Genomic DNA, 12,280 nt, shown 5'->3' with positions numbered 1-12,280 from the left:
AGAGAGAGAGAGAGAGAGAGAGAGAGAGAGAGAGAGAGAGATCTCAATTCAGGAGCATGGAGAGCCTGTAATGGTGGTGCCTGATTCTTTGGACCCCAAGGGCGGGGAGGCTAATGGAGTCTCTATTGTCCCTTGTCCTCAGCAGCAATCTCGGGGGAGCTTGGGAGACAAACCTCAACCACAAAGCATTTGCCTACATGCCTGAGGCCCTGGGTTTGACTCCTAATACCCACCAGAGCAGATGTGTCATGAAGTTTTTTAAGTTATTCTGCTTATTGCTACTCTCTCTGTATGTTTATATGTGTATGTGGTCTATGGAAGGGATGCTTGCATCTGCCCCAGCTCTCATCCTGAAAGTCATGGGACAGTTTTCAGAATTTGAGTCTCTCCTTTCATAGAGGGACCCTAAAACTGAACTCAGGCCATAGAGTTTGTGTGACAAGCATGTTTACTGACTGAGCTGCCCCTGCCAGCACGCACAGCTATTTACTGATTTTGATCTACTCTAAAGTTATGCAGACAGGTCTGAATCTCAAGATATACACCTCACAAACCCTGGGCGTGCACAGCTGAAGGGGTTTCCACAAAAAGAGCCGTGGGCCCAGGTTTCTCTCTCTCTCTCCTACTGAAATCTTTGAGCCTTACACTGTTTTTCATAGCTACACTGGAATCAACGGGAAACCACAAAAATGAAGGCTTCCATTGCGCTCATCATCAAACTGCAGTGGCAGCAAAGAAATCACCCAGAACTGCTACAATTGGATGAGACTGACAACCTTAGGTGTTTGGTACCTCAGTAATTCCCAGGCTCAGCCAATCTTTCAAATCTGTGAAGGGCATGAGTATGTGCGTGTTTGTGTGTTGAGGACGCACCACACCTCCAGCCTCCAGAGACAAATCCTGGAACTGCTATTCTTTGCTTTTAATCAAGTTTTCTAAGAGTTGACTCTAGCCTAACTCTTGGCTGAGGCATCCACTCGACCCTGAGGGGTACCAGAGGACCCCATCTTGGCAGAGAGGAGCAACTCCCTCTCAAAACACAGTTATCAGAAAGCAAAGAACTCCAATAATAATTACAGGATCCCTGGTTTTCATTTTACACTTCTCTAAGCGAACGGCTTGGCAAAGCTTCCTATGGTTTCCCCAACTTTTACAAAAATCTGTCTTCTAAGCAAAAGCTTCTGTTTCCCAGGAGCAGGAGGCACTCTATAAAAAGTTTTAAAAAGAAAGTCATTACAATGCCATTTTATTTCCACACTTTCTCCCCAACAGTCTCCACTCAAAGCAGATCCTGGCTGCTTACTTATAAATATACAATAACCTTCCCTTATAAGTTCCTTATTTCTAAATACCTTGACCTTATAAACTATGCTGGGTAACAATCCATATTTTTCCTCTTTCATCACACAATATTCACCTGCTCATTTAGTGCCTTGTGATGTGCCAGGCACCAGGGAAACGGTGAAAAACCTAAAACAAAAGCTTATTCCCCTGGGAATGACAAAGATTTAAGCAGAGTGATGGGGACACCAAGTGGGGCTGTCCTCCAGGGACCAGGAGGTAAGAGAAGGGCTCTCAAGCAATAACCTACAGAACGGAGCCAAGAGGGCATTTTTGCAAAGGGAATAAGGGCAGAGGAATACACCCAAGTGCCAAGACTAAGGCAGGAGAATGCTAGCCAACATGCTAGCTAGGACAGGAATATAGCTCAGTGGTACAGTGCTCATCCAGCCCACTTGAGAGTTCCACCCCCAGCATGTCCAAGTCAACAACAAGAAGGTAAGCAAGAAAAAAAAAAAGAAGGTAAGCAAGGCTCTTGATCAACACAAAATAGCCAGTATTAGAAAAACTCCAGTCAAAGGAAAGAATGTACCTTATTATGCTTTGGTTTATGTTATGCTAGACTTGAAATGTAATTAGTGCTCATCCCTCCCCCCACTTCTGACTTCAATTCTTCATTGGTGAGAGCCTCATGCTACAGTCCTGGTAGGAAGAAGAGGGGGTAAAGCAGGCTTGTGTAGGCGGGAGAACATGCCAGAGGGGGCAGGTGGCAACCTGTCTTTGTAACTACCCATTCTCATAGAAACTGATCCAGTCCTTGAGCAGAGAACTTACAGGAAAGAAGCAATAGCCATTCACAGTGTTCTGCATACAGGATCCAAACACTTCCCGCCAGACTCCATCTCTCCACACTCTGGCACCGAATGAAAGCCACAACCCCTGGGACTCAGGGAGATGCACACAAACTCTATCCTGTTTCTCCTCCTGGGACTCTGAGAATTGTCAATACGTCCCAATTTCTCATCAGGAACACAGTTCCTCTAGGGCTGTCAGGACTGGGCCTGGTAACCCGAGGGGTCAATAAGGATTTAATGAGCTCACAGCTGCCAGTCTCTGCACTGGAGACCAGGGACATACAGACACCTTGCATAAGTTATGGGAGGTGTTAAACAAGTCTGTTGTGTGTGTGTGTGTGTGTGTGTGTGTGTGTGTGTGTGTGTGTGTGTGTGTGTGATGTTTAGCAATGTAAAAGGATTGTTATTCGAAGTACTGAGTGCACCCCTGGACATTTAACAACAAAAACCAGTAACAATTCAGAAGCAGCATCCAGGCTACTCGTGAGGACATTTACTGATGTGGTCTTACTAACAAGCAAACAACAAAAAACCTAGAACCCAGAACTATGGGCTTTGTACAGAAATTCCAGAACGGGGAAGATGGTTCAGTGGGTAGAACACTGGCCACACAAGCAAGAGGACTAGAGTTTGGCTCCTTAACATGCAAATGCCAGCTAGAGCAGTGGTGTGGCTCCAGATAGGACGCTTGCCTACCATGTAAATGCGGGGCGGGGGGGGAGGGGAATCCACCTGTAACCCCCACACTAAGAGGAGAGGAGACCCCAGAACAAACTCTCTGACTAGCCACACTGTTGAGTCGAGGTTCAGTGAGAGACGCTGCCTCAATACACAAGATAGTCAGCGATCAAACCCTGGTATCTACGTGCATACACACGCACACATGCGCACACACACACACGTTCAAGTGCACACACAGATCATATTTCCAAGAATCTGCCTATTTGAGTCTGTCATACTAGGATGATAGTTTTTTCAACTTCCTTAAAAATAACATTTGCTGGGCATGGTGGTGAATACCTTTAGCCCTGGCACCAAAGCAGAACAAATCACTAAAACAAAATTACAGTTTAATTAACTAAATTTATTAAAGATGGTTACTTTCAAATAGAAGTTTTCCATTAATTTAAGTAGTATCAGCTACAAATATAGAATGCTTGTTTTTTATGGAAAAAATGTATTTTGTTGCTGTAGCCCTGGCCAGCCAGCCTAGAACATGATATGTAGACCAGGCTGGCCTCAAACTCAAGAGATCTGCCTGCTTCTGCCTCCTGAATGCTAGGATTAAAGGTATGCTACACTATGCCTTGCAGGAAAATGTATTGAAAAAAAATGTAAGCTTCAAGTTTGTTCGAGTGTTCAGTTTTTATTATCTAAGTCATTCTCCCCAAAGGCCTCCAAATTATAATGGACAGTAAAGGGAAAATTGCAGATTATAGCTGATACATTAGCTTTAAAATTAATGTTCACTAAGGTAGAGCTGGTACCGGTTATTTTATTTTTTTTATTTATTTATTTTTTTGGTTTTTCGAGACAGGGTTTCTCTGTGGTTTTGGAGCCTGTCCTGGAACTAGCTCTTGTAGACCAGGCTGGTCTCGAACTCACAGAGATCCGCCAGCCTCTGCCTCCAAAGTGCTGGGATTAAAGGCGTGCGCCACCATCGCCCGGTGGTACCGGTTATTTTAAAAATATTTTTAAATATTTATATGGAGGTGTATGCAGACAGCTGTGTGTCTTTGTGTGCATTTGTGTGCAGAAGACATTTGAGACAGGATCTCTCATTGTCCTGAACCCTGCATATTAGGCTGGCTAGTCAGGGATCCCCAAGGATGAGACACCCAAATGTTGGGACTAACAATGCACAGCACCACGCCCAGGTTTTTGTTTTCCTTTTTAAAGTACTTCCTGGGAAACCTCAAACTCAAGCTCTTTGCTAATTGAGCAATCTCCATATACATATGGAGATTATATATATATATATATACATGTATATGTATAAGTATATATTATACATACACATACACACACACCAGTAGTTTTTAAGAGAAAATACTTGCATGTAGTATAAAATTCAAAAGGTACAGGGAGATATATAGTGAAAAAAATTCCCTGCCACTCAAGGTCTCAGACACCCACTTCTCTAACTCAGAGAAAGATCAATTGTTGTCTTGGTCTAATCACACTACTATAACCAAGTACTCCATTCTGGCTAAGATATAAAGAATAAAAAAATGTGTTGCTAACTGCTCAGGAAGCAGCAAAGCCCAAGATCAAGGTTTTGGCGGATTGTGTTTCCAGTGAGAGCCTATTTCTTACAGATGGCACCCTGTATGCCCCCGCTATAATGGAGGAGGCAACCTTTGACCTTTCTTACAGCAGACTAACACTACTCCTGAGGACTAAGCTCTCAAGGCTTCCCAAACCTTTTTTTTTTTTAAGCCCAGGCTATCCTCAAATTCCTTTGCCTCAACCTCCCCAGTGCTAAGATTAAGTAAGTACCACCTCACCCTGCTAAAGCTGGCTCTGCTTCTTAACAATCTCATTAGGTATAGGATTCCAGTATATGAACTAGGGCTGGGTACAGCATTCAGACCACAGCAAGTGCCAACAGGCTCCAGTGGTTTGGATCAGGAGTGACAGAGCCCAGGGCTTTGCAGATCTACAGTGGCCAGACATGAAAAGCAACTTTTTAGATTCTCAGGCATGATAAGAGACACAAAGTCCATTCCCTAAGGAAACTCCCTCCCACCCCACCCAAGACACACACACCTCTGCCCGTCACCACCCTGGAGCCACCTTGACTTTCTACAATTTTAGATTCAGCTTTTCCCCATACAAAATAATCCTGCTGAGTTGGGAGGTGGTGGCACCCACTTTTAACCTCAGAATACAGGAGGCAGAGGCAGGTGGATCTCTGATTTCGAGGCCAGCCTCGTCTCCAGAATGAGTTCCAGGACAGCCAGAGCTACACAGAGGAACCCTTGCTGGCTTTTTGGTAAGCATGAAGACAACAGCTCTCCTGTCCATGATGCAGTATGTCCATCCATTTGTTCAGTCCCCTACGATTTCTCTATCCAGAGATTTGTAGTTTAAGAGTGGATGGAGAGCCACACCATCAGCTTCGCAACTAAGTATTTCCTTCTTTTCAGAGTTAGCAACTGGTTTGTTTGTTGTTTTTTGATTTTTTTTTTTGAGATAGGTTTCTTTTTTTTTTTTAAATTGATTTTATTGAGCTATACATTTTTCTCCGCTCCCCTTCCTTCTACCCTCTCCCATGGTCCTCATGTTCCCAATTTACTCAGGAGCTCTTGTCTTTTTCTACTTCCCATGTAGATTAGATCTTAGGGGCCTCACTGTTGTCCAGGTTTTCTGGGTTTGTGAATTCTACACTGGTTTTCTTTGCTTCATGTCTATAAGCTACTTATGAGAGAGTACACATGGTATTTGTCTTTCTGGGTCTGGGTTACCTCACTCAATATGATGTTTTCTAGATCCATCCATTTGCTTGCAAATTTCAAGATGTCATTATTTTCAAGGTAGGTTTCATGGAGATCTACCTGCCTCTGCCTCCCGAGTGCTGGAATTAAAGATGTGCACCTCCACCGCCCATCTGTTAGCAACTGTTTTGCTATTTTTCTTTTCTCTTTTGGTGAGACAGCTTCACTCTTCAGCACAGACTAGCATCAAATTCATGGAGATATTTCCACCTCGGCCTCCACATGCTGGGATTACTTAGAGGTGTGAGTCACCACACCAGACTTTTTAAAAATTTCAATTTCCAATCATTTATTGCTAGAATACAGAAATATGGCTATTTTTACAAGTTGATCTTCATCTGATAACCCTGTTAATTTACTCACTAATTCTAGCTTTTCTACATATTGCCAGATAATTATCCATCCATCTCTGTAGCAGTCAGAGCTTCTGAATCCTGTTGAATATGAATGAAGCACAGGCATCACTGCCTGGCTGCCGTCTTGGGAAAAGCATTTGTTCCTTCCCGTTAAGTGTGAAGTTAGCTACAGCGTTTTCAAAGTCCGTCTTTTCCAGGATGAAGCTCCCCTTTCTTTCAAGTTTATTGACAACATTCATCAGAATGGGTGAATTCGGGGGTAGTGAGATGTCACCCGATGATCTTCACTCCATCCCTGGAGCCCACACAAAGGTAGAGGAGAGAACCAGCTCAGAGTCATCCTCTGACCACACGGATGTTCATAGAGAACTGGAGCAAGTTCCAGAGATTTGCCTGTCTCTGCCTCCCCAATGCTAGGTTTACAAGCACAAGCCGCCATATTCAGCTTTTTCAATGGGCACTAAGGATTAAACGCACAAGTGAGTACTTTACTGACTGGTCTTTAGACCAGCTCTCCAAGAGAGAAGACACCCAAGTCTGTCTCAATGAAACTTCAACTGGCCCAGGCCTAGCATAACTGTGGGATCTGGGACTGATAAGCTCTGCCAGTAGCTACAGCCAGTGTTAATCACAGGTGAAGCTGTGTAAATGTAGCTGTTTAATGCTACTTATAGTTTCTTTATGTTCCCACTGGGAAAATCCAGGTTTGGTTTTGTCCATTTTACCATCACATCCCACACATCTCCAGAGTACAATAAAACAATCACTGACTGTGTGCACTGGCTTGAGGTTACACACCGACAAGGCTGCCCATCAGGTAGACTTTATAGCGCCCAACCCTGAAATGCAAATACTCAGATTTGCCTCTGAGTCACCTAAGAAAGCACCTTAGGTTACTTTAACTCCTTAATTCTTACAATTCCTCAAATGCTCAGCTAGTCATTTTCTCTCATAGTCTAATACTGAGGAAAGGGGTGGGGCGGGGCTTAGAGATTTCAAGATCAAAGATCCAAGGTAAAGTTTATTCTCTCACTCTTTTAAGGGAAGCAGTCTTCTGGTTAGGACAGACACAACTGCCACCACCCATCTCGATGGTGGCGCACGCCTTTAATCCCAGCACTTGGGAGGCAGAGGCAGGCGGATCTCTGTGAGTTCGAGACCAGCCTGGTCTACAGAGCTAGTGCCAGGACAGGCTCCAAAGCCACAGAAAAACCCTGTCTCGGAAAAAAAAAAAAAAAAAAAAAAAAAAAAAGATTTTAAAATGTGGATTTATGTGTATGAGTGCCAGCCTGAGTATACTGCCACCTGTGTGGCAATGAGGCCAGGAAATGGCATGGGATCCCCTAGAGCTAGAGGTACAAGAAGCTCTAGACAAGAGTCACCAGACGTGAGTGCTAGCAACTAAACCCAAGTCTTCTCCTGTGTGAGGTTTCTAATACTAAAATAATATATGCAAGATCATCTGGAGAATCTTGTTAAAAATTAAGTTTCAGAAGGTCTGAATCGGCTGATTCTCCAGAGGCCTAGAGTAGCAGAAATGCCAGACCCCATGCTGGAAAAGCAGGGATCTACAGGTTTCCTTAGGCCTCACATCACAATGTTTATAAAGACTTTTTTTTTCTTTCTTTCTCTTTTTCAAAATGGGTTTCTCTGTGTAGCCCCTGGCTGTCCTGGAACTCACTTTGTAGACCACGCTGGCCTTGAACTTGAACTCACAGAGATTTGTCAGCCTTTGCCAGGATTAAAAGTATGTGCCACCATGCCTGGCACATACTAAGACTTTTAAAAGCCAAATTTTACTGAAGTAAAGAATAAGTACTTTCTTGTTTGTTTTTCCAGTTTAAATTTAAAGTCTAATTCCTTGGAGTTTATTTTATTTTGTTTGTTTGTTTTATTTTGAGGGAAGGTGGATCACCCTGAAAGCCCAATGTTTAGCAAGGCTGAGAAGCCAAGGGCATAAGACCATCAAACTGTCACATTATTCAAGCGGCCTTTCCTGCAGACAGAGCAGTTAGAGATTTCAAAGGCTGGGCCCTAATGTTCTTCCACAAGAGAAGTAATTCTACCACACAGCCACACCTTTCCAAAGAGCCACCGGCTCCAGCTCCTGCTCACAGAGAAGGCAAAGTCCGGCAGTGAACTGATAACCAACGTTTAGTGCAAACCACTCCATCTCTGCTCTGAGGGACAAGTTAAGAGTTCACAGGGACAAGCTCTATTTACTTTCAAAGGCCTAGTGAGTAAACCAACATGCTCCTTGACTAGGTTTTGCAGTCCACCTGGCTCCAAGTGCAGCCCTGTCCTTTTTTTTTTCTCGCTTCTGATTATCTGTACCGTGGGCAACCATTGGCTAACTTAGTTAGGTGCCTCTTTTAGAACAGGATTCCATACACCCCCACAACTATATTCTCTTTGCTAACAGCAAAACCTAACACAAAAGCAATAAATCCTCGAGAACATTCCAGATTACTGGATTAAAATTGGTTTAAAATTTAAAGATAGATAACTTGCTCCACTTATTTCTCACTAAAGCCCTTCAAAACTATGGATCAGAAGACCGAGCCTTCCACACAGAAGAGAGAAAACCCTCCCTGATTCTACAACCTACAAACACTGGGACCTTTATTTAAAGGGTGTCCACGGATGATATCCCCCCCCCCAAAAAAAAGGCGAACACATGCACTCAGCTAAGCACAACAGGATACTGAAAGAAAATGCACGCATGTACATACAGTTCCGTGCAAATGGCTTCTCTGGCTGAGAAGTCTATAAAGTTTCGAGGCCTCAGTGGAAGGCTAAAAGTGACAGTGAGTAGGAGGGGTAGCGAGGTTTTTCTAACCCGGACCGTGCCCTGTCCACAACAGAGATAAACCAAAACCCAGACGGACCTGCTACAAAACCACAAAACAGAAACAAAACCCACAAGCCCCTGAACCAAACACTCTGGAGGCTAAAATAAAATAAAAATAAGAGGACTCTAGAAATGTGCTCTAGGATGCCTAAGTACAACTGAAAGTTCCTCCTGTCACCTCCCATACTGGCCGCCCTGCCAGAGTGACTTAACTCTGGGTACCAATTGGGCAGTCCCAGCCAGTGCTTAGTCGAAGACTACGGGATGCTAAAGAGGGATCAAACGTCCGCAGTAAAGACTGGAGGCTTTATGGGTAGATCTGGACTCCCCCACTCCAACTGGGCTACATGCCTCCATTCAACAAATATTTATTGAGCGTCCACCATCTGCTGGGCACCCTGCTAGGCGCCAGGGAGGAAACTATGCCACAACCCCCGGCCTCTCTGTTAGCAGAGAACCGTCTGGGGTTACACGAACCGGAAAACCTGCCACAAGTTGCTAAGCACAGTAGTAGCCAGGGGATGGCACAGCCCTCGCAACCGGCTCCGCGCTCCAAGCTCGCGGATGAAGCAGGGAGGACACGAACACAGGTAGGCCCCGGTGCAGGTGTGCAGACACCAGGAATCCCTGAGGCTTCGGAGCTGCAGAGGGCAGGCTCCTGCCGAGGGTGCGGTCCCCAGAGGAGCAGGAACCGCAGCCCGAGGACCTTGGAGCGTGGGGTGCGCGGGGCGGGGGCCGCGCAGCCCGAACTTGGCTCGGGCCCACCGGGCCTGCCCCCCGCGGCCGGGTGCGGGGAAGGAAGGCGCGGGCTAGGCCGCCGACCCGCCCGCCCGTACCTGGAGCCCCGCCCGACACCTACCACTTGGGCGACCTTGAGGCGGCCGAGCGCACCACGCAGGTAGTCGAGGTCGCAGCGCAAGCCGGCCAGCCCGCGGCGCTGGCTCACCGGTTCGGTGGTGGGCTGGTACGGGCTGCTGGCGCCCGAGATCATGGAGGTGCTCGAGGCCTCGCCCTCGAAGCCGTCCAGCTCCTCGCCGCCCCGCATGCTGCCGCCCCGCGCGGCCGGTTCCCCCAGCACCAGGAGCGGGCAGGCTCAGCGCGGCCGCCGCATCGCCGTCGCCTGACCACCCCGCCGCCGCCTCTGCACCCGCCGCCCGCTGCGGCCGCGGCTCGGTCCGCTGGGGCTCGGCTCCCGCCGCCTCGGCAGCGGAAAGGGAGGGAGACGGGAGCGGGCGCCGAGGGAAGGAGGCGGGAGCCGCGCGCCGGCCCGGAGGGGGCGGAGACTGCGGCCGGCGCGGGGAGGGGCGGGGCGCTGAGGGCTGGGGGCGGGGGTCGTCCAGGAGAGGAGGGGCGTCGCAGGCTGAGGCGTGGCCTATGGGTTTGGTCACGCCCCCACCACGCCCTCACCTGCTGGGCATCCAGCCTGGACTCCTGTGGTCACTAACTGCTCTGGCTAAGAGAGGACCAATGGAGCAAAAGAGGGAAAAAGTGTGGAGCCGATGGAGTTTGACCAAGGAGCTGCGGAGCTGCGTCCTCCGTCCGCAGCCTCAGAGTCAGCTTCAGAGAAAGCAGGATCTTCTGCTGGTATTTTGGGGGACTTCCCTGTGAAAACTATACTTAGGACTGGAGAGATAGTAAGGAGGTTAAGAGCGCTCCTGTGGCTCACAGAGTGTCTGACACACTCTTCCGGCCTCGACAGGCACCTGCATTTACATGTACACACGCCCCCCCCCCACACACACACAGTTACACATAGACATAAAAAATATCTTAAAAACAGATAAGCTTTGGTGGATGGTGAGATGGCTCGATAGGTAAAAAAGACTTGCCACCAAGCTTAATGACCCAAGTTTAATCCGGGGGACCCACATGGGGAGGGCAAAGAACCTAGTCTCTCAAGCTGGCCCCTAATCTCCACATGCACGCCCCCAACTCCCACCCCACCCCCGCTCCACACACTAAATAAGTAAATGTAATAAATATCAACTGTGTCTCCTCCCAGTACCAGGCGCAGTGCCCGGTCCAAGCTGGATTTGACTGCAACTGTGTGACACGCAATAAGGTCTAAGTGTGTGAGTTCGCCCACTGGGCACCTGGAGACAAGCTAATTCTGTGCCAGAGGTACAGTATGCAGGGTTGAGAAGCCGGGGCGAACGGAGCCTGCAGAATCCACACAACCCATGTCAATTTAGGATGTGGTGCACACAGTAGGCCCTTAGCGACTAATACTGGTTTCCTTTCTTGGCTGAGAAGGGTTTTGCTACCTCTAAGCGGCAAGCTAGGTGAAACGTAGATTTTGCCCTGGAGGCATTAATTATAGGCCAATTTGTCATTCACATGTGAAGACTAATTTTAAGCTTAAGTAAAACACTGACTTTCTAAGAATTGTCACTTTGACACGGAACCTTCCAGCACTCTGCCTCCTCTGCTCTGGGCCCTGGGGAACGCACTTGGATGAGGTGTTATTACTATTTTACACAAGCAGAGACAAGTGCTGCAGTGGGAGTGGCTTGTCCAATAGTGCGTAAGCAATCTTGAGTAGAACACAGATTCTTACTTTTTCCAAAGGTGAAATACTGAAATTACTTGACTTTCCAAATACTGGATGGGGGGTGGAGGGGCACTTACTGTATGCTAAGCAATATGCTAAGAACTGAGGACAGGGACATTGAGAAGGCTCAGTGGGTGAAGGTGCTTGCCACCGATCCTGACCACTTTTGTTTAGTTCCTGTGACCCATACGGTGAAGGAGAGAACCAATTTTTGCAAGTTGTCCTCTGATCTCCAGAAGCATTCACCAGAGTCCTACCACCCCAAGAATACATGCGATAGCTTTTTTAATTTGAAGGCAAACTCTTCTCTGTCTCAAACGTCCTTCTGAAATGACAGCTACAGGGGTCTCCTTTTCAAAGGGCGTAAAACCACAGAGACAAAAATGGGGAAGGAGACACTGAGGACAAAAGATTGGAAGCTGGAAAATAAATACACAAGCAGTAACTGCTACAGCACATCTAAGAGAACAGAGCTCCAAGCTGGCAGTGGGAAAGGCTGAAAGGCGCCCGAGGTTATGTATCAGAGCAAAGGGTTCAGGAGCACCAAAAAACATCTACAGGCAGGCGTGGCCGCAGGCACAAAACAAGATGGTCCATTGAAAGCTTTGAAGAAGTACAAAAAGATCCCTGGATCCCCACCCATACCCCAGGCCTCAAGACAAGCTGCAGTCTCTCAGTGTGTGTGGTCTCTCAAAGTGTGTGTGTGTGTGTGTATGCACACATACGCATGCACACACACATACACACATGCATATATACACATTTGTGCACACGTATTCTTTTTTTTTTTTTTGGTTTTTTTTCGAGACAGCGTTTCTCTGTGGCTTTGGAGCCTGTCCTGGAACTAGCTCTGTAGACCAGGCTGGTCTCGAACTCACAGAGATCCGCCT

The 12,280-nt window shown here is 47.1% G+C and overlaps 1 protein-coding gene across 1 annotated transcript in view; it reads right to left on the bottom strand.

The window, feature by feature from the left end:
• Cmtm4 (CKLF like MARVEL transmembrane domain containing 4) overlaps positions 1–10,087 on the bottom strand; it is a 50,547-nt gene extending 40,460 nt beyond the window's left edge. Inside the window, exon 1 of the mRNA XM_005345531.2 lies at positions 9,699–10,087. Coding sequence (XP_005345588.1) covers positions 9,699–9,884 — 186 coding nt within the window. The 5' untranslated portion in view covers positions 9,885–10,087. The remainder of the gene's footprint in view (positions 1–9,698) is intronic.
• Between the last annotated feature and the right edge of the window lie 2,193 nt (positions 10,088–12,280).

The sequence above is a fragment of the Microtus ochrogaster genome, chromosome 4 (assembly GCF_000317375.1).
Source record: "Microtus ochrogaster isolate Prairie Vole_2 chromosome 4, MicOch1.0, whole genome shotgun sequence".
In the NCBI taxonomy this organism is placed as follows: Eukaryota; Metazoa; Chordata; class Mammalia; order Rodentia; family Cricetidae; genus Microtus; species Microtus ochrogaster.
The sequence above is the reverse complement of the archived record's forward strand: the minus strand, read 5'-3'. Positions and strand labels throughout refer to the sequence as shown.